The following is a 23170-nucleotide window of genomic DNA, read 5'->3' as shown; positions in this document are numbered from 1 at the left end:
TGGTAAAGGAAGTCTGTAAGGCATGGTTTACTACTGGTAAAGGAAGTCTATATGGTTTACTACTGGTAAAGGAAGTCTCTGTAAGGCATGGTTTACTACTGGTAAAGGAAGTCTCTGTAACGCATGGTTAACTACTGGTAAAGGAAGTCTCTATAAGGCATGGTTTACTACTGGTAAAGGAAGTCTCTATAAGGCATGGTTTACTACTGGTAAAGGAAATCTATATGGTTTACTAGTGGTAAAGTAAGTTTCTATAAGGCATGGTTTACTACAGGGAAAGGAGTCACTGCATGAATGTCAATGTTGTAGTCTGTAGTCTATTTTTATTTTGGCCACACTCACTATATTCATAATCAATATTTCTTCTGTGAAAATAAAAAATCCACTAAATTTTTATAACAAGAATATAGCATGAAGAACATGTTATACAAAGTTAGAAAATGGATTGGTTGGTTCACATTTTCCCTGCAGTGATTATGACATGAGGCGGGGATGTGGATGTATTAGTCAAAACATATGTGGCTAAAATTTTATTGAAATATCCTTAGTGGTAGAAAACTTATATCTGACCAAGAATCCAAGAAGTGATTCATATTTTCTCATGCAGTCACCTCGATGTTAGGGCAGGGGGTGTGGCTGTGATGTGTGACATACCCTTTAGTTACAATATATGTATACCTACCAAACGTTTTACTGGAATATCCTCAGGATTTTAAAAGTTTCAACCTACACAACAGATTTATGCCATTACTTTGCTCAGATTCAGTATGACTGCCACAGCAATCATCTTGACAATCATCTTATTGCTACATACCACTCCATTAGCCGAATGGTTAGAGCATATGCCTTGGATTCAGGAGGTTGTGGGTTCAAACCCTGGCTGAGTCATACCAAAGACTTCTAAAAATGGTACTAGCAGCTGCCTTGCTTGGCACTCAGCATTAAGAGGTTAGTGTTAGGACTGGTTGACCTGATGTCAGGACAATGTGTCTGCAGCATGATGCCCCAGTGCTACACATCACTATAAAATGCCATACTGCAGACATCATATCGATATGACTGAATAATTGTTAAAGCTAAGTTAAAAATCCAAATCTCATGCAGGCATGCATGCATGCGCACGCACACACACTCTGCTTTTTCCTTACTGTGAAGATGACCTTTGATAATCAGGACTTCATTAAACAATGCAACACATTATCTAGTCATCATGAAAAAATGAAGAATGTTTTGTAAAAACCTCTACAAAGCTGCTTATAGATCATTACCTGTACAGCTTGAAGAGTTCTCTCATATATTGCAGCAACATCTGACTTCAGCTGAAAAAATGAAAATATGATTGTTATATCAATTACCATATGTAATGAGAATTTTTAGCCAATTCTATTGCAAACTATAATTATATCAAATAAAAACAATATAAAACCAAAGTTAACAAGATTGGCAATTCTTATAAAGTACTATGAAGTATATTTCCTGTAAAACAAAATGTTTATGACACATAATTTGCTCTTAGACCATTCATCCAATCAACAAATTTAATTAACTTAACACCAAGACAACTGTGACACGCTAAAATGGAAAATTTTGAGCCTAAACAAGATCAGTTGTACTAGTTAATGATGAATAAGCAAATAACTGAAACTTCACTGCTATCATATTATTATTAGAATGACCATTCTAGCTGAGTGATTCTACTCACATCTATTCCACTGTTCAACTTTTCGATGAGACTTTGTATATCAGCATCACTGTCCCGTCTATAATTGGAAGTTGCTGTGATCTCTGAATAGTTAGCTGACTGGTTGAACTGAGGAAGGTTTTCTTTATTTCCAAGAGGCATTCGCTTTGATGCAGCCTGATGTACGGACATAATTGGCACCAAATCCACCTGCTGTTTCTCTTTCTGGGCATTGCAAGAGGCAACAGCATCACCTAATCTACAGAATGAAATGTTTATTTTTAAATATACTTTTTAAAATCAATGAACCATATGTGCATATACATAAACCTGATACATGAATATTAGCTTTGATTGTTACTGCAAGAAACAGTAACAGTTTATGAGGCCTTGTAATAGTGACAAACTATTAACAAACCCTACAAGATGGGCTTGACCTAATGGTATAGTGCAAACATCATGAAAAGTACTATAAACTTTGACAATCCACAATACAGATAGGCTTAATCTAATGGTTTAGTATAAAAACATAATGGAACAGTGACTCTAGCTACCCTACAAGATAGGATTGATCTAATGGTTCAGTCCAAACATCATTGAAATTACTATAAACAGTGACTCTAGCTACCCTACAAGATAGGATTGATCTAATGGTATAGTCCAAACGGCAAGGAAAGTACTATAAACAGTGACTCTAGCTACCCTACAAGATAGGACTGATCTAATGGTATAGTCCAAACGGCATGGAAAGTACTATAAACAGTGACTCTAACTACCCTACAAGATAGGATTGATCTAATGGTTCAGTCCAAACATCATGGAAAGTACTATAAACAGTGACTAGCCAACCTACAAGATAGGCTTGACCAAACAGTATAGTACAAACACCACCTAAAGTACTATAAACAGTGACTCCAGCCAACCTACAAGATAGGCTTGACCAAACAGTATAGTACAAACACCACCTAAAGTACTATAAACAGTGACTCCAGCCAACCTACATGATAGGCTTGACCAAACAGTATAGTACAAACAACACCTAAAGTACTATAAACAGTGCCTCTAGCCAACCTACAAGATAGGCTTAACCAAATGGTATAATGCAAACATCCTGGAAAGTACTATAAACGGTGACTCTATCAGAATTCTTTTATAATCATTTTTCATCAGAACCACTCCCATAGTAAAAAAAATTAAATAAATCATCTGTTTGGTTGCAATATGACACCACAATATGTATCATACATTTAGCTGCCAACTCATTTTGAGATACAGAAACAATACATATGATAAAAGCTTTCTAGCTTGCCCATTTACTTTAACATGTAATTTCTGTCACTGTGTTGCTATTGAAAGTGTGCAGCAAGTTTACTCCAAATGGGAGTCTTAAATACAGCCCAGGGGTTCAACATATTTTCCGGCCTAAAATCAATACTTTTTCTGTCACTGTGTTGCTACTGAAAGTGTGCAGCAAGTTTACTCCAAATGGGAGTCTCAAATACAGCCATGGGGTTTAACATAATATCAATACTTTTTCACCTTTAAGTCAGAGCCTTGTCTTGTCTTGTACCAGTAACACTGTGATTTTGAGATTAATCGACAAAATCAAAAACAGGTCACATAGCTGTACCAATGCTTGTTCAATTACCATGTCACTAAAGATAGTCCATAATGTAGGTTAAAATTCAGAGATGGACTACTCTTAGATCGGCAACAATCCATTTTTAGTTTTGTATTTCAGCTTAAATCAAAATGTAATGTCAACACATTACCCATGTTCTTTCATTTTAATACTGGTACATTCTAATGAGTCAGGTATTTCCTAATGCATAATCTCATTTCCTTTCCATTTTAATAATGGTACATTCTAATGAGTCAGGTATTTCCCTATGCATAGTCTCATTTCCCTTTCATTTTAATACTGGTACATTCTAATGAGTCAGGATTTCCCTATGCATAGTCTCATTCCCCTTTCATTTTAATACTGGTACATTCTAATGAGTCAGGTATTTCCTAATGCATAATCTCATTTCCCTCCCATTTTAATAATGGTACATTCTAATGAGTCAGGATTTCTCAATGCATAGTCTCATTTCCCTTTCATTTTAATACTGGTACATTCTAATGAGTCAGGATTTCCCTATGCATAGTCTCATTTCCCTTTCTTTTTAATACTGGTACATTCTAATGAGTCAGATATTTCCCAGTGCATAGTCTCATTTCCCTTTCCTTTTAATACTGGTACAATCAAATGAGTCAGGATTTCCCTATGCATAGTCTCATTTCCCTTTCTTTTTAATACTGGTACATTCTAATGAGTCATGTATTTCCCAGTGCATAGTCTCATTTCCCTTTCATTTTAATACTGGTACAATCTAATGAGTCAGGATTTCCCAATGCATAGTCTCATTTCCCTTTCTTTTTAATACTGGTACATTCTAATGAGTCAGGTATTTCCCAGTGCATAGTCTCATTTCCCTTTCATTTTAATACTGGTACAATCTAATGAGTCAGGTATTTCCCAATACAGTCTCATTTCCCTTTCATTTTAATACTGGTACATTCATATGAGTCAGGTGTTTCCCAATGTATAGTCTCATTTCTCTTTTGGTAGCCACATTAATTTCATCTTGTCTGTCAGATCTTGTCCTCAAACAGTTGTCAACTGAAATACACTGGCCAAAGTTCTAGATACATTTAATTAGCATGCAGATAATACTGCATGACCATGTGGTTCTTATGACAACAAATATCATAATTAAAACAAGAACTGTTTATTCAGAGGTGTCAGCTGGTAATGAAATCTAGTAGTGCTCTTTTACATGAATAAGATCACAGTTGTCAGGTAACTAAACAATACATATTACAAGTGCCTTGAACCCCATATATATATATATATTTCTCTCTCTGTCTCTCTCTCTAATACAATACTGGGGAAAAAGCAAGTTAAGAGTTGGTGACTGCAATTTCCCAATTAATCAGGAATAGCATGCAATATTCATAAAACCAGAAGTTACTAACAAAAGATGAAGCCAAGATATTGGTCTGGGTTTGTCTTATACTCCACATCGATTTATATATGGATGAAGGATGGAATATTTACAAAGTTACTTAATTCAACTGATATTCCACACTGACTTATCGGCCAAGAAAAACAGTACATTAAAAATACCATCTGCTGTTTAGACTTAGCAATGTACTGTCAAATCTCTCTACAGCAGCCACCAATGGGAAAAGGCAAAAGTGGCCTCTACAGACAGGTTACCTCTGAAGGCAGGTTCAGCTCACGAACGTGGTTTATAATAAATTTATGTACTATGAACCAAATAAGTATTAGCATTATTATTAGTAGTATTATCATTATTATTACTTCACAAGTATTATTCTCAACAGTAGTGGCATGCTGCAAAGAAAAATGTACTTAGTTTAACTGTTTATAAAAAATCAAGATAACTACAATGTGTACTTGCACTCATTTATCTCTCTTACACAAGTAAACACTTTTTTCTCATTATCAGCAGAAATGGCTCATAGAAAAAATTATTAATTGATTAACTGATTGATAAATTGACAGCTTGCCTGTAATTGATTAACTGACAGCTTGTGTAATTGTGAAACATATGACTGACTTCTGTTAAGGCAATTGGCATAATTAGGCATGAAAATAGGTGTTCACACTTTAAACAACTAATGGATTAAACTGTTGCTCAAACTCAATGAAATCAAAAGACAATTATCTTTTGTTTGTGACCACTGATAATTAAGGAATGAAAAAAAAGCTTCCTGGGGCTATTGTTATTAGCCCCATAACCATTAATCTGAATTTCCTCCGACCCTTCTCACTCCATTGTTGATATTTGGACATTTATTTTGGACTGTAGGGTCAGAGTCAACTGCCTATAAAAAATTTGTGATTCAATGCCGCAGAGAACACTTGTCTACAGAGTAGTCACATGATACAACAAAACTATAGCTGACATGTGCTCTATTCTTGATGAATCTGATTTTCTCCAAGTTGCTGCAACAGTGACAGGTCTGTCATTTAATATTTTCGAAATTTTGTACAACAATATTAGAAAGGGGTTTATTGTTGATGTCACATGACTACTGGGCCTCTGATATAATGAACATGTAGGTTGAAAGATTTGTGTAGTCATGTGACTATCAATGCAAACTGTAAGTACCAGGTCAAAATTAATCAATGTTCTAGTTTTGTCTATTCTGTCAGCAGATTAAAGACATAACAACTATATTACTCACAATGTCTCAGAAAATAATTTTCCTATTGATTTCATGCAGGTATGACTCGAAGTGACATCAAGTTTGCTAAGCCCACTGGTAAGCAGCTATCCTACCAAATGGCAGCAGCAAATCCAGACATAAATGCCCAAATATCAAAAATGGAGTGGGAAAGGTCATAGAAAACTCAGATTACTAAACCATAGGGGATATTAATAGTGCAGTGTACCTCCTGTAAGGATCAAGACTACCTTGCTTTCAAAGCTGCAATGTTGACATCTTTGAGCTGCACCGAATTATGAAGTACAATTAAAATATGAAACATTTACACATCGATTCAGGTAATATACCTTTATATATACCATGCCTTGCTCATCAAACAAAGGAAGTTTATTCTGCATACTTGGAGCAATCATTGCTGATATACTCCAGTAACTGTGGAAAGGAAGGTGAATTGGTTAAGGAACACAGGGTCACTGATTGTCGAAGATAGGTGACTGCTGATTACATGACTCTGTATGGAAAATTTGCCAAGGGAAAATTAGAATGGCCACTGTGACCAGGTGACTGCTGAACTCAGGTGACCATTAGGACAGGTCTGACTAAAAGATCATAAGTTTTTTCATACTGACATGAAATCTACAAACTATATTTCATTTCTGAATTTGTAATAATAAATATAGATATTCTACATTCGATCCATTAATAATTTTACATAACCAACTAACTTGTTATGATTTTGAAGTTTCGTTAATGAGATGGATGAATTCTCTTGTTGAGTAGGTGAACCAGTCTGATCAAAAATGTCTAGCAGACAGATAATAATATACAACAGAACAAAGCTTAAATCTTAATACATGTAGTTTTACTGAAAAAATATAAAGCTTTTCAATCTTAATTTATTTTTCAATTCTTGTATATCTTGATACATCATTTGTTACTATACTGATTGTTGTGAAATTCATGATGCAATATATAGTGGACTGTATATGTATTGTACTATAGTAGTACAGATATCAATACAGTATATCACTGCAGAAAGAATAACAATGCCTATATGCAACCGCTAATACACAGGTGGCAACTTTCTCTGCATGGGTTATTGCAGAAGCTTACTGGGTAAGATTGGCCATAATTGTGAGCATTTAGTTTTAAAATAAGGCCCAATTTGGGCAAGATACAATTTTACACACTGAAATAGCATCACTTTCTATAAACACAAAATTCTGACTTACAAGACAAGTGGGAATCCTTCTAGACTGGTTCCTAGTGACACTATGTTCAGGGTGACCTGCACCCGCTCCCTTACTCCACTGGTCAAGCCCAACACCAGGAAGGATACCAGTCTAGTATCCTGCAAGAATACATATTCTGTAATTTGATACATTGCAGGGTTACAAAAACTTCAAATGTAGCTTAATTCATCAAAAATATAGTTTTTCACTTTTGAGGAAAATGGTCACAGGCTGTTCCTAAGTAAGCAGAGGAAAATGGCAAAGTAGAAGGAGGATTTGAGGGTCCCTCCCTAGTGGGGTTACAGGGGGCAGCATGCAAGCTTGGGGTTTAGTGTAGGATTTGTACAAATATGCAAGCTGCAACAACAGCTACAAAAATGGTCAATCCAAGACTATATTTCCAGTTACTCCAACTTATTCCATACTCAAGCAGAATAAATTATGTTACTGTCTGAATATAACATTATTTGTAGGCATGTTTTAAAAAGCCTTAAAACTGTTTTAGATTTAAAGACAAATATAAATGATAGAAAGGATCAAATAAACCTTAAGCATAGTTGGCCTTCATGGATAGAATTGCTTAAGTACAGTTGGCCTTCATGGATAGAATTGCTTAAGTACAGTTGGCCTTCATGGATAGAATTGCTTAAGTACAGTTGGCCTTCATGGATAGAATTGCTTAAGTACAGTTGGCCTTCATGGATAGAATTGCTTAAGCAGAGTTGGCCCATAAGACAGGTAATATTACAAGTAGCATAAGCAGAGTTGGTTCATAATATTACAAGTTGCATAAGAAGAGTTGGTTCATAAGACAGGTAATATTACAAGTTGCATAAGAAGAGTTGGTTCATAAGACAGGTAATATTACAAGTACCATAAGAAGAGTTGGTTCATAAGACAGGTAATATTACAAGTAGCATAAGCAGAGTTGGTTCATAAGACAGGTAATATTACAAGTAGCATAAGCAGAGTTGGTTCATAAGACAGGTAATATTACAAGTAGCATAAGAAGAGTTGGTTCATAAAACAGGTAATATTACAAGTAGCATAAGCAGAGAAGGTCCATAAGACAGGTAATATTACAAGTAGCAGCTGAAAGTGTGACTAAAACATAAATACTGCAGTTATATGTACTGATCAACTTTATCTAAAGAACTATTTCAATTTTGTATGATATTTGTACAAGGATGTCCTTAAATTTTCATGCATCTCTAAAAAACTACAACACCTGCTGTGTGTGACTCCAAATTATTTATAACTTGTATCTGGTTATATCAGCCACTTCCCAACCTAAGTGCAAATAAAACAGTCAAATTTCCACTGTAAAATGTCATCTTGCTTCTCTTCCTCTAAGACATCTTTCCAGCACTGTGATTCTGCATATTACATTTCAGAATATAAATCTTGGAGTTTGGTATTAAAGAAGCCTTTGAATTGTTTTCTGTATGTAATATTACATTTACCCCCTTATAGCATTTAAATAATAGCATCAAACTGTTAAAGCAGATGTAAAGGCAAGATTTGTCAATAAGCACTTTAAGACCAAGAGTACAAAACATTTCATAGATGGCCAAAAGTATCATTAATTAACACTGAGCTATCATTTATATATATAAAATTCTACCCACACATGGGTATTGTTTTGTTTCAGTTTTCAGGTGAATATTTTAAATTGCTTTGAAATGTAAAATCCATAGCCCAGATTAGCCAGTGGGTAAACAGTAAGTTGCAAGGCAAAATCCCTATCCTCTGGCCCACAATGACAGCCCTGGAAAGGTATAAATAATTTTGTTAAAGACAGTGGCTAAAATCATATTTATGGAATACAGTTTTACACCTTCACTTCTTTTGCCCTTCTCGAACATGATACTGTCAACAGTATGAAGTTATCTCTTGATCCAAAGCACGGTATTGAACTTTAACAACTATAATATGATTATATGAAACATTTTATTTCTTGAGGTCACATGACCTTAGATGTCTGACCACAGAAAACATTCCCTTTTATTCATTCCATGTGAAAGCTGAAAATACTGAGCTATATATCAATTATCCGTCAAACAATTCTATCACACAGAATCGTAATAACTAAACCAGATATACGTAGCTATATGGCAAGTAAAGTTTGTATATCTGGCATATCTCATGGTGAAGACTTGCTTTGAGCAGGCCACATCATTATTGGCTCTGTAAATCCAAGATTTAAACTGACAAGGAATCTTGCAATCAAGCTAGATTGTATTGCTTGATAAACTGGATGGTACTGAGCATGATGAAGAATGGAGTCAAAATTTCATACATTTTCCAAGAATAAAACCTCAAAGTCAGAAACATAGGGCCTAGCACTGAAATAAAGCCAGAAACAGTAATAAAGTCACACAGAAAGCCTGGCATTGAAATAAAGCCAGAAACAGTAATACAGTCACACAGAGAGCCTGGCATTGAAATAAAGCCAGAAACAGTAATAAAGTCACACAGAGAGCCTAACATTGAAATAAAGCCAGAAACAGTAATAAAGTCACACAGAGAGCCTGGCATTGAAATAAATCCAGAAACAGTAATAAAGTCACACAAAGAGCCTGGCATTAAAATAAATCCAGAAACAGTAATAAAGTCACACAGAAAGCCTGGCATTGAAATAAAGCCAGAAAAGCCAGAAACAGTAATAAAGTCACACAGAGAGCCTGGCATTGAAATAAGGCAAGAAACAGTAATAAAGTCACACACAGAGCCTGGAATTGAAATAAAGCCAGAAACAGTAATAAAGTCACACAGACAGCCTAGCATTGAAATAAAGCCAGAAACAGTAATAAAGTCGCACAGACAGCCTGGCACTGAAATAAAGCCAGAAACAGTAATAAAGTCACACAGACAGCATGGCATTGAAATATAGCCAAAAACAGTAATAAAGTCACACAGAGAGCCTGGCATTGAAATAAAGCCAAAAACAGTAATAAAGTCACACAGAAAGCCTAGCATTGAAATGAAGCCAGAAACAGTAATAATGTCACACAGAGGGCCTGGCATTGAAATAAAGCCAAAATCAGTAATAAAGTCACACAGACAGCCTGGCATTGAAGGAAAAATTAAAAATAAGGTCATGACTCTGTTCAAAATGAACAAGACCAAATCCAGAAAAGGCAATAAGGCTGAGTATAGCTAGCCATGTTGTGTTATGATACATATCATAATCATAATGAATGACTGTCCATGTCACAAACATGTATCACATACATAAATAAACTGAAAAATAAACAAGTCCATGTTTACAAAACAAGCTTTTCTTATATCATTCCATAAATCCACTGCAGGTTATACCAAATTCTCAGAATCAATGAAAACAAAGTTGGTTAATTTTCTTTTTGTCTTTCTTTTAAATGTTCACTAACCACTGATCATATCCATTAAAACGAGTAAAAAACCACATTTATTATCATATTCTGCCAAAAGAGATATACCCAGTGCAGAACAATTAGTGAGGAGCATGTCTCTATTGAAGATCCCCACAGCTAAAATATCCTATTCTCTGAGTGCATTTTAGGTATATGTATTTCACATTTCCCAGTTGTTGATGTGGCCTACTCAAGACAAAAAACAAAAACACAAGAAAAAACAGTCATGCCACAATACACCTATGTTTGAGTAAGAGTGCATAAAGCCAAGAGGACATGACACCTGGAAGGTCATGTTTTCTTTTATTTTGAATTCATCTATCATTGGGTACATTGTGTGTAAAATTGTTAAAGGATGCAAATTCTTTCTTGATTGAATACCTTTATTTAATATATCCAAGTCAAAGGTACGCACTTGCTTACATTTAAAGGTGGGGTGATGAATCAAAATATTATAGGATATCATTGAAAGAATATTTTCAAGGATTAAAGATTGCATCTCAAGAAAAACATTAAAAAGAACAGCATGATGAGTCTAAATGTTATAGGATATCATTTAAAGAGAGGGAGATGATGAATCAAAATGTTATAGGATATCATTTAATGGGAGGGAGATGATGAATCAAAATGTTATAGGATATCATTTAAAGGGAGGAAGATGATGAATCAAAATGTTATAGGATATCATTTAAAGGGAGGAAGATGATGAATCAAAATGTTATAGGATATCATTTAATGGGAGGGAGATGATGAATCAAAATGTTATAGGATATCATTTAAAGGGAGGAAGATGATGAATCAAAATGTTATAGGATATCATTTAAAGGGAGGAAGATGATGAATCAAAATGTTATAGGATATCATTTAATGGGAGGGAGATGATGAATCAAAATGTTATAGGATATCATTTAATGGGAGGGAGATGATGAATCAGAATGTTATAGGATATCATTTAAAAGGAGGGAGATGATGAATCAAAATGTTATAGGATATCATTTAAAAGGAGGAGCATGATTTGTCCAAATGTTATAAGATATCATTTAAAGAATATTTTCAAGGATTAAAGATTTTAGTCTCACGAAAGACAACAAAATTATTTTAATTTAAAAAGAGTGTATGTAGCAATTAATTAGACATATAGTAGGTCCAAGGAGGCAGACTGTATGCATGTTGCAAGAAGCCTTGTTGTTTTACTTCATTCAAAGGGATAGAAAGACTTCAGTCTACTATCATCATGTATCAATAATACAAGTCTGAATTGTGATATACTTCTGTTCTACGTGAAGACCTGACAGCAACCACTTATGGGTCATGTTCTAGTGACCTATAAAATCACTAATTTTATCAGCCAATCTGATGAAGTCTTATATCTTAGAGTTTTGAAGATTGAGCAGTATGGATGGAGAGAATCAGTGTGCGCCAAACAATCTGATTTACTTTCAAATTTCTGAAAGCTGCATTTCCATTGGCTAATTCATAGGTCACCAGAACATGAAACCTAAGTGGTCACTGTCAGATCTTCAAGAAGAACAGTGGAGATTTTAATCAGATTGCACTATCACTACACTAAATATAAGGCTACTGAACCATCTCTATAAGCATATGTAAGTATATTAGCCAATGTTCATGCCAAACTGCAGTAAAATGTGTAGCTATGCCAATTACAATCAACAGCCCATGTCAAGATATTAAGTTAATTGTCAAGGGCCATAACTCTATCCAAAATGGAGTTCACAAGATTATCCAAAATGGAGTTTACAAGATAAAATCCATAGAAAGTAAATCTAGGTCAATGAGACAATCTATATACACCAAAATGCATCAGAGTAAGTTCAATTGCTCCTAAGGTTCTGTTCCAGTTTCATATTGTGTCCATGGGCAAAATACTAAACAGAAAGTGAATCCCTACATTCAAATCTTGGGATCATGTGTTATTTAAAGTACAATCTACCAAAGTGCATCACCTTTTTAAGCTTTCAAGATGCTTTTAGTATTCATTAGGAGTGAATACATTGTTTCAAAAAGCAAGAAATGTGTACCAAAATGTTTGAGATGAGATGAAATCAGAATAGTTTAACTGGTCAGTATTTCTTCAGATTTTGTCTAGCAACAGGCAAATTCAAGTACTTAGATCTCCATATAAGTGTAAGGAAAAATTTTCTGTCACAAGCGGGACAGAATATAAATATAAAATTCTGGCCATTTTTAATACTTAACAAGCTGGATCAAAAAAGGTACCAAAATTTCAGACTGAAAAATTCAAAAAATGCCCATAAGGATCATAACAGATGAAAAGTGGTCAGTTTTCACCATAAATGTTGAACCTCATGTAGACAATGTATGTGCAAGGAAATACATTTTGACAGAAACTGACACATAACCTGAGCAATGCTGATACAATGATCTCCTGTAGTGGAGATTTAAAATTGATAAAAAAGAACAACATCTCTGTCAAAATTGGACCTGAGAAAACAAAACCTTTAATGGGCACATCAACATGTTATAATTCACCAACCAAATGGCATCTAATTATTTGCAAATTTTGCAGAGATATGGTCGTTACAAAAAGAATGATTTGACAGACACATGGAGGGACATAAACTTATTTCTATGGAGCTTTTGTCTGACAGTGAGGGGTGCTAATTAGAACTTCAAAGATAACTATCTTTGTTATTTACACTTTCTTCTGCAAATCATCACATTATTCCAATAGTTAAGGTTTTAATCCATCTCATACGTGTAAGGGAAGAAAGGCATTCCAAAAAGAGGAGAGGAAGTAACTGTTTAATATTAGACCTAAATATGTTCAATATCAAAAATGGATGCAGATTAAAAGTGACTGTCATTAAATGCCATCAGTTTGGGAAATTATTTTCAAGGATTATTTTCCAAAAATTGTTTTTTTTTATGTCAGATAATGACTTCATGTGCTTAGTTTAATTAGAGTAACATGTTTTATTGTCTCTAGAAGCATCTAAAAGCATAGTCGTAAAGTAAAAATAAAACCAAAACATTTAAAAAGAACTACCTGGAGTGTAGTTGAGTATAACTCATCCAGGGTACCATTTCTCTTGGCCAGTTTGGACATCAGCTCCACAGTGTAAAGCACCACATCAACTCCAGTCTCACTGAAATAATGAAGATAAGACAAACAGCATGTTTGTCTGGAGGCATGGCAAGGATAATACCATTAAAGGATGCATGTGTTATGTGTGATTGTGTGCATTTGTCATTTCATTCAGCCCTTCATACACCTTCAGGATAAAGCCATATAACTAAAGGATATAATTGGGAATGTCTTTAGATGTGCATAACAGCTACCAGATAAAAGAGCCATGCAACTGTATGAATACAACTTGTATAAAAATTTCCCTCCTGCAAATCCAGCAGATGTGTAGAGATCACATCACTGAGATGCTGCAGGAAGGGTGCTGCTGCTGTAGGACCCACCATTTGGCACTAGGAAAAGTTAGGAGTAAAATCCAAAAAAAGAAGATGAAGTGTTCCAGATCATAATGGGCTTCACATACAGTGACAGTATTGCTTTTTCCCTCACAACTGAAATAAATCTCCCCATTAGGGCCTCTTGCCCTCACAAATGGAATAAATCTTCCCATTAGGGTCTCTTGCCCTCACAACTGGAATAAATCTCCCAATTAGGGCCTCTTGCTGTCACAACTGGAATAAATCTCCCCATTAGGGCCTCTTGAATTAATATTGTCTTGGTATGTTGGTCTGACACTGAACCAGTTACAGACATACTGACACATCTTGTTACTGGTTATATTGATCTTTACTGGGATATCCAGTACTACATTAGTATCGGATGCCAATGGGCTATAGGCAACACAACTAAAAGCCCAACCTTGACCAATGCATGTGGTTCCCAATATATGATACATTTTAATCTATCTTCCGGGAATAACCATTACCAGCTTCAAGGCAAAGATAGTACCCAAAGACCACAATTGCAAGTCTCTGCTCCAAGCCTGATTTAAACTTCTTCTATTCCTGGCATTGCCATGAAGAAATGATCTTCCTTTATCCAAAACATGAAGTGAACTCTAGGTGATAAAAGTGTTAGAACCTGGCCTAGTCCCAACCATGTTTACCATCCATCTTGACTGGTTTCACCAGCTTTGCTACAAAGGAGGCAACCATATCACCCTGTACCTTTGTTTCTGAAGAATCAGACTCAATTAGCATCTTCTCCAGATGTCCAGAGAAGTCTTAGTCTTAATTGATTAATGAAGTTTTATGGCTTCTCTTCTCTGATCTTTGCTCACCTTGTGCTTCCCACATCTGTCAATATTGTGGTTAAGTATGACCAGATGACATGCAAACATGTACTACAATCTGGTCAAGTCCATAAAGTATTACACTGTTTGGAGAGGTAGCTACAAGATCCAGATATCATCAATCTCTATTGTTGTAGTGTTCACTCCCATCTTATTTTTGTAGTGTTCACTCCCATCCCATTTCTGTAGTGTTCACTTCCAGCCCATTTTTGTAGTGTTCACTCCCATCCCATTTTGTAGTGTTCATTCTCATCCCATTTTTGTAGTGTTCACTGTCATCCCATTTTTTTAGTGTTCACTCCCATCTTATTTTGGTAGTGTTCACTCCCATCCCATTTTTGTAATGTTCACTTCCATCCCATTTTTGTAGTGGTCACTCCCATCCCATTTTGAAAAGGATATTTAAAAGACTTAAATTTACATTTTAAAAAATGAAATCCCGGTCATCACCAGAAATGTTGTAGGCCTGAGAATATCAAAACCTTCCAGTTTTTATGGACCAGAAGTCATTCAGTGTCACACAGCAGCTGGCTTGAAATGTCATTGCAGTTGGATTTATGCTTGATCTACTATCCAAAGCGATATTTCAGCAATCTCAACACTGCCTGGACTCTTCTACTGATAATCTCAATGATCATGTTAGACTTTAGCCCCCATTTCTGAGGAGAAACCAGAGAAACAAAGGATTCCCCTAGAGCACACCATACAGAGAAACTGTTATTCCAGCCAATGAAAACAGTGCCTCTAAGGGACCAATGACAGCTAAATGGGGTGAGATAATGATCACCTTCATCCAAGTTTCCCATGAACATCCATCGCACAGAAAATGATCGCATGCATACACTGCTCTTTTCAAACATCCTTGTGGTGGAGAGACTCAAACATTTCCTCATGGAGTGGGATAGACTTTGCTCTGATGCTTAGTGAGTCATGGAAATCATCTCAGAGTGCCTCCAGATATTGTTTGATTTCTGGATTATTTGTCAAGGACCCACTTTGCTACAGGTAAAGAGACAGCATAACAATGGCATATACACATAAAATCAGTCAAGTCTGCATGAACTGTGATGAGGACACTATAATTGAATGTTGAAACCATGTATGATATTTTTGAGTGACAAGATTTTCAAATTAGCCACTGTGGTAGACATATTGGATTTTCACTTAGGACAAACTAGACACCATTAGAAATCTTTTGGTGAAAACCACGTGTGTGTGTGTGTGTGTGTGAGGTTGAAAGACAGAGAGACACACAGAGAGAAAGAGAAAGAGAAAGAGACAGAGACAGAGATTTGGATTTTTAACGTAGCCTTAACAATTTTTCAGTCACATTGCTATGATGTCTGCAATGTGGCAGTTTATAGTGATGTCTAGCACTGGGGCATCATGCTGCAGACATGTAGCATGATATCCCACCCAGTCACATTATCCTGACACCAGGCAGACCAGTCCTAACACTAACCTCTTAATACTGAGAGCTAAGCGAGGCAGCTGTTGGTACCATTTTTTATAAGTCTTTAGTATGACTCGGTCGGGGATCAAACCCACGACCTCCCGCATCCTAGGTGAATGCTCTAACCACTAGGCCACTGGAACGGTCCACATGTTAATAACAACATAACTTTAAAGAATTAGTGAAAAGATTTGCAATATTCAATGTGGCAGCCACATCTGAGGTCAGATCAATGCCATTTCCATTCAGGACAATCAAGGTACTATAATTAGGTGAAAACCACATGTCAATATGACTTTCCATTTAAAAAGAATAGCAATAACAATATTTTCAAGATGGCAGCCATGGTGGTCAGAATGACTGTCTGATTGGTACCATTTTCATTTAGTACCAAAATATGACATCATAAAAAGTCTTCCAGTGAAAAACAAATGTTAATACGACTTTCCCTCATAGAGAAAAAGTGATAAGATTTTCAATAATATAGTTGTGGTGGCACAATTTTATTTAAGACCTGCTGGACTCCATAAGAAGTTTACTAGTGTAAACCCCATGCTGATATGATTTTCTGTTCAGAAGGACTAGCAATAACAAGATTTTCCAGATGGCTGCTGTGGATGTAAATACCTCCTTGTGTAACATATCTGTCTTCATGCAATCCCTTGAGAAGATCCCCATCATGAAGGGGAACAATGAGAAGGGCATGATGAACAAGGATACTGAGCCAACAACTTGATTCACCCAATCATTTGTTCAAAAAAGGTTAATAAAGTTTGTAGAAACAGAAGGAGTCTGGCACATATAGGACAGTTGCCCTCAAGCAGGAGGGACAAGAAGTCACTGTCACTTGGCAGGAGGCTTGGAGGATGAAAAGCTTTGTTGTCTCTCCCCTTCCAACCTGAAAGTTACCCATGAGACACCTTTTAATTCTGGATTCATAAAGATCAATGTGCATCCTCTTCATCAACATCTGTGCTGTTGGAAGTGGGCATTCAGAAGGCAGCAAAGTTCCATATATAATCTACAGCAGCCTTAAAGCTTAATTCCACCTTTTCCATATCAGTCACTGCCTGATATATTGACTGACATGCAGTTTTCCAATCCATTCCTACTAAACTTGTACACTGGCTGGCTGATCAGTAGGACAGTGTACAGCATATGGTATATCACTTGTGTGTTAAAACAACCAGTCAAGTCAGACTGCAATCCTACATGCCTGTAGACTGGCTGGCTGATCAGTAGGACAGTGTACAACATATGGTATATCACTTGTGTGTTAAGATAACCAGTCAAGTCAGACTGCAATCCTACTTGCCTGTAGACTGGCTGGCTGATCAGTAGGACAGTGTACAACATATGGTATATCACTTGTGTGTTAAGACAACCAGTCAAGTCAGACTGCAATCCTACATGCCTGTAGACTGGCTGGCTGATCAGTAGGACAGTGTACAACATATGGTATATCACTTGTGTGTTAAGACAACCAGTCAAGTCAGACTGCAATCCTACTTGCCTGTAGACTGGCTGGCTGATCAGTAGGACAGTGTACAACATATGGTATATCACTTGTGTGTTAAGACAACCAGTCAAGTCAGACTGCAATCCTACATGCCTGTAGACTGGCCTGGCTGATCAATAGGACAGTGTACAACATATGGTATATCACTTGTGGGTCAAGACAACCAGTCAAGTCAGACTGCAATCGTACAAGCCTGATTTTAATGGCACTATGGCCATGTGTAGGTAAGGGTGTGGACTTGCACACAGTGGGCTCATAAAATGGAGTAAAATTCATCCCAGGGTCCTCCAAATTTCTTGTTGACAACTTCAGTGGCAGAGCTGCTTGTATGAGACATAGCATTAGCAGTTCTAACAGAGCCTGCCACAGCTTCCATGGGGTCAGAAGTGATTCTCACTGTTGGTGCACTTTTGGAAATCTTTGCTGGCTATAGAGATGGTATCACTACATACCTCATAATACTTGTAATCGATTTCAAATTCGGATGAATACTCAGCAAGTTCTGTTTGGATAAATTAAAATGTTCCCTCTTCTCTCCTATTTCAACTACCATTTTTAGACACTAGGCCATATGTCTATGGCCCATGATGCAAACACACTAATTGGGTGTTACGAAAAATCAAGTACAGACAACAAAATATACAAATTATATTTAATTAGGCAAACTTGCCTAACCCAGACCTATAAAAGAAATGCATAAGAAACTAAAGTTTAACACTGCCAATTAAAAATATGACAATCAAAATGTATGAGTCTTACAGATATCAGTGAGACAATTATAAATGGCAGAAATATGAAAAACTTCACATAAAAAATCCACAAATGTTCTTCACACAAAGTACAAAAGAATTCTGACTTTCTACAAAAATCAAGAAATTTTGCTAGATATTCTAAAAGTTATGAATCATTACAACAAATTTTGGAGGCACTATTTACCATTTTGAGTAAAGGCTTCAAGTGGTAAACATCTGGAATGTGGATGGCCATGTAGCAGGGGCAGGGACATTAATCTGTGTGTGTGCATGATTTGAATTTTTAATGTAGCTTTAACAATTATTCAATCATATCGCTACAACATCTGCAGAGTGGCAGTTTATAGTGATGTCTATCATTGAGGCATCATGCTGCAGACATGTAGCATGATGTCCCACCCTGCCACATTGGCCTGACACAAGTCCTATGACTAACCTCTTAACTTTGAGCGCCTAGCAAGGCAGCTGTTAGTGACATTTTTATAAGTCTTTGGTATGACTCACCTGGGGTTTGAACCCGTGACCTCCCACATCCAAGGCAGATGCTGTAACTACTAGGCCACTGGAGCAGTCGGCATTAATCTGTAAGAGCTACTCCCCAATGTCTATATGATATATACATGGAAAGTGTTTTTCATCTTTCAGGGAGGGATAAATTCAGAACTAGCACAGGTTATTTCCTAATGTTAATGTGACTAAGTTATGTTTTCCAAAGAGAAACTATGTACCAATGATAAAGGTAAAATAACTGCATCTTGAATTTGATGAAGAAAGAAAATTGCCATATCCTAACAAAATGTCATCACCTGTATGTTGAGCCCACATTCGAATAAATATCTTTAAACATAATTTTGTTTATATCAAAGGGAAGGATTTTATCAAAGAGGACTTACATCATTAAAAAAAATGTTATTTTAGCATTCTGAAATGTTGACAAATAATACAGCTATAACTCATTTCTTTTCAATGTGATTCTTTAATTGCCAACAGATATATATATGATAATCTTGTATTCTAATCATATTTGTTTAAAATTTCATATTGGCTATGTTGTTTTTGATTTTCTAATATACAATAAACAACTACTGACCACCATTCCTCTTTCTGTATTAGATACTTGGACTTTCTGATAACAGCATTGGAAGTAAACTGGAACTCTAGCAGTCTGTACAGCGTGGCGGAGTCTATATGCATAATTATCTGATCTTTCAATTCATCTTCTCCACACAGAACTATGGCTGTATTTAGGATTAATAACTGGCAATAAACCAATGTACATACCTTTTACAGTACGTCAGAGATTATTGGAAGTAAAAATGCAATGTTTCAAAAGGTGCTCATTCAAATTCGTAAAATTTATAAATACAAAAACTATTTAAGAATTCAATCTCATTACACGACTAACCTGTACATTTACAAACCATATCCAAACTCTGCTTACATAGCTACCAACCCCTCAAAAATACTGACTGCTTATGACAAAAATACAGATTCTTAGGAAGACTGATTTTTAAAACTTTAATGCATATATAACTAATTACAACATCTACAACCATCAGTAAAGTAAGACAGTAACTTACTTAATTATTTAATGTCTAAGATGCATGTGCTGCACTCTTGCACCTTTTGACAGGCACACTGCTCCATTCGGGTGCCCATTCAGAAGGTGCAAGAGTGCAACACACTCAGACACAGGCTGTTTATGGAAGCCTCTAAGCCACCTTGTTTTTTCCCCAGTTATTATCAATTCCAATGTACCATCTTTCACTGATGATCTGTATGATCTGAATTCTGCGTGATTTTATTTTACTGAACTATTTTCATTCTAGCAAACCTAGTAATCCTTTGCGAATTTACTGTCTGGAAAAAGTGTGCAAAAAAAAATCACAAGTAAAACTAGTAACTGAAATCAGGAAGATACATTTCTAAAAGAAATTTAGTAAACCGAACTCTAATTGAATTATATCATGTTCTCTCTGGTATTTATAAGCATCGTAAGTTCAGACTGAGTTGTTGATGATGAAGCAGCAACATGTTTATTTGCTTTTTCATGCTACTGTATGTCATGGGTGCATCCATGCTTAACAGCAAAATCACAATTACACAATACGCAAAACACCAAGTTTTTTCCATTAGTAGATGGTTTCACAAATCTAAATACAACAGCATAATTGTCCTTCCAGTTCTGTTTTCTTTTCTTTCCTGGAGAAAATTCTGAATCTCTTGCTTTCCTTTTTGACATTATTAGAAGTTGAATATTACAAAGATCAGATACAGTGATAGCAGCAACTGCTTTGCGCAATCCAATATGATGGTTAAATATGGGCATGGTAGCCTCAGTTTTACGAATGTCAGAACTCTATATCCCTATATACATGTGATACATTTCTCTCAGAATGGAACTGGGTATCCGTTCTAAACAGAAAATTGCAAGGATGGTAGCCTCAGTTTTACGAATGTCAGAACTCTATATCCCTATATACATGTGATACATTTCTCTCAGAATGGAACTGGGTACCCGTTCTAAACAGAAAATTGCAAGGAAATTTTTAATTTAATTTGTTATTACAAAAAAAATGGATTTTTAACAATTAAAACATACATCCATATTCTGGTCCAAAATAGGGGACAAATACATAAAAATGGGACACTTGGCAGTTATGTGCTTATTTCAGTTTGAATTTGTTTCTGAACATAAATCCTTTTATCGTAAATGACATACAGTCTTTGAAGTTTTAAAATATAAATAAGGTAAGTTAAATCATACCAGTCAGTGTTGATTCCTGTAATGATGTACTAGACATGCAACTGGCAAATAGTGATCTGCAATTATTGCCACCAACTAACAGTGACATGTAATTATCACCACCAACTAACAGTGACCTGTAATTATTGCCACCAACAGTGATCTGCAATTATTGCCACCAACTAACAGTGACCTGTAATTACTGCCACCAACAGCGACCTGAATTTATTGCCACCAACTAACATTACCAGTGACCTATAATTATTGCCACCAACAGTGATCTGCAATTATTGCCACCAATTAACAGTGACTGTAATTACTGCCACCAACAGCGACCTGCATTTATTGCCACCAACATTACCACTAACCTATAATTATTGCCACCAACTAACAGTGATCTGCAATTATTGCCACCAATTATCAGTGACCTGTAATTACTGTCACCAACAGCAACCTGCATTTATTGCCACCAACTAACAATACCAGTGACCTACAATTACTGCCAACAATTAACAATGCCAGTGACTTGCAATTATTGCCACCAACAGTGACGAGCAATTACTGCCACCAACTAACAATACAAATCACCTGCAATTATTGCTACCAACAGTGACGAGCAATTAATGCCACCAACTAACAATACCAGTGACCTGCAATTATTGCCACCAACTAACAATACCCATGACCTGAAATTATTGGCACCAACTAACAATAACAGTGACCTATAATTATTGCCATGGACTAACAATACCAGTGACCTGCAATTATTGCCACCAAGACTACAATATATGGCTACTAAAAATTGGACATTTATTGGAAATTGGTGCAATATAAGACACTGCCAGCATTTTGCAACAAGTCACTGATGAAGTTATATTATTCCTCCATACAGACCACTGGGATAGCTGACCGTTTAATAAGCAATTTGTCATACAGACTACTGAGACAGCTGACCATTTAATGAGCAATTTGTCATACAGACTACTGAGACAGCTGACCATTTAATGAGCAATTTGTCATACAGACTACTGAGACAGCTGACCATTTAATGAGCAATTTGTCATACAGACTACTGGGATAGCTGACCGTTTAATGAGCAATTTGTCATACTGACTACTGAAACAGCTGACCATTTAATGAGCAATTTGTCATACAGACCACTGGGATAGCTGATTGCTTATCAAGCAATATGCCACAAAGACAACTGGGATAGCTGTCTAATGAGCAATCTGTGCCATGAGAAAACATTATGCCGATGATTAGCTAAAATGGTGTTGTCCCTGCCTATTCTAGATGGGCGCTGTACACTGCCCTCTCTGGGTTGTGGCCTGCCAGCATTAGGGGCTGCCCCACTCTCTCTGTGTTTTGCCCTACCCTCCTTAGGGCCTGCCCCATCTTAAATTTCCAAAGGTTCAATACACAAATCATTGCTCATGGTAACCTTCTGCATTTGCATTTTTGGTAACACATTTATTCACTCATACCTTTATTGGCAATGCAAATATTATCTAAACTGAACAAGTGGAACACATAAACATGCAACATGTTGTAATAAGTTTTCCACAAAGGGAAATTTTAAAATGTTCAATATACTGCATGAACAGCTGTGGGTTGGAACTGCCAAGTTCTTCTGGCATACCTATATAAATGAAGGGCTAGAGTCCAGCATCTTTCAACCATCAGTCATTAACAAGTGTGTGACAAATCATCTGAATTACAAAACTGCAGAGAATTAATAAATTGGACATGTCGTGAAAGGTCGATAGGAATACAGTGGAAAATGTATTTGTTACAGAAGCTTGTAAATGCAACTAGTTATTTAGATGCTCAAATGCCAAACTATCTAGAAACTAGG

At 36.0% G+C, this 23170-nt stretch overlaps 1 protein-coding gene across 1 annotated transcript in view; it reads right to left on the bottom strand.

Moving 5' to 3' along the window:
• LOC149786152 (protein CIP2A homolog L-like) overlaps positions 1 to 23170 on the bottom strand; it is a 115598-nt gene that overhangs the window by 36773 nt on the left and 55655 nt on the right. Inside the window, exons 11-15 of the mRNA XM_089976505.1 lie at positions 19660 to 19801; positions 13576 to 13675; positions 7156 to 7274; positions 1703 to 1940; positions 1269 to 1319 (exon numbers count right to left, since the gene is read on the bottom strand). Of these exons, the coding sequence (XP_089832631.1) occupies positions 1269 to 1319; positions 1703 to 1940; positions 7156 to 7274; positions 13576 to 13675; positions 19660 to 19801 (650 nt within the window). The remainder of the gene's footprint in view (positions 1 to 1268; positions 1320 to 1702; positions 1941 to 7155; positions 7275 to 13575; positions 13676 to 19659; positions 19802 to 23170) is intronic.

Source organism: Sinohyriopsis cumingii, chromosome 12 (genome assembly GCF_028554795.1).
Source record: "Sinohyriopsis cumingii isolate HCF-2022 chromosome 12, ASM2855479v2, whole genome shotgun sequence".
Lineage (NCBI taxonomy): Eukaryota > Metazoa > Mollusca > Bivalvia > Unionida > Unionidae > Sinohyriopsis > Sinohyriopsis cumingii.
The sequence above is the reverse complement of the archived record's forward strand: the minus strand, read 5'-3'. Positions and strand labels throughout refer to the sequence as shown.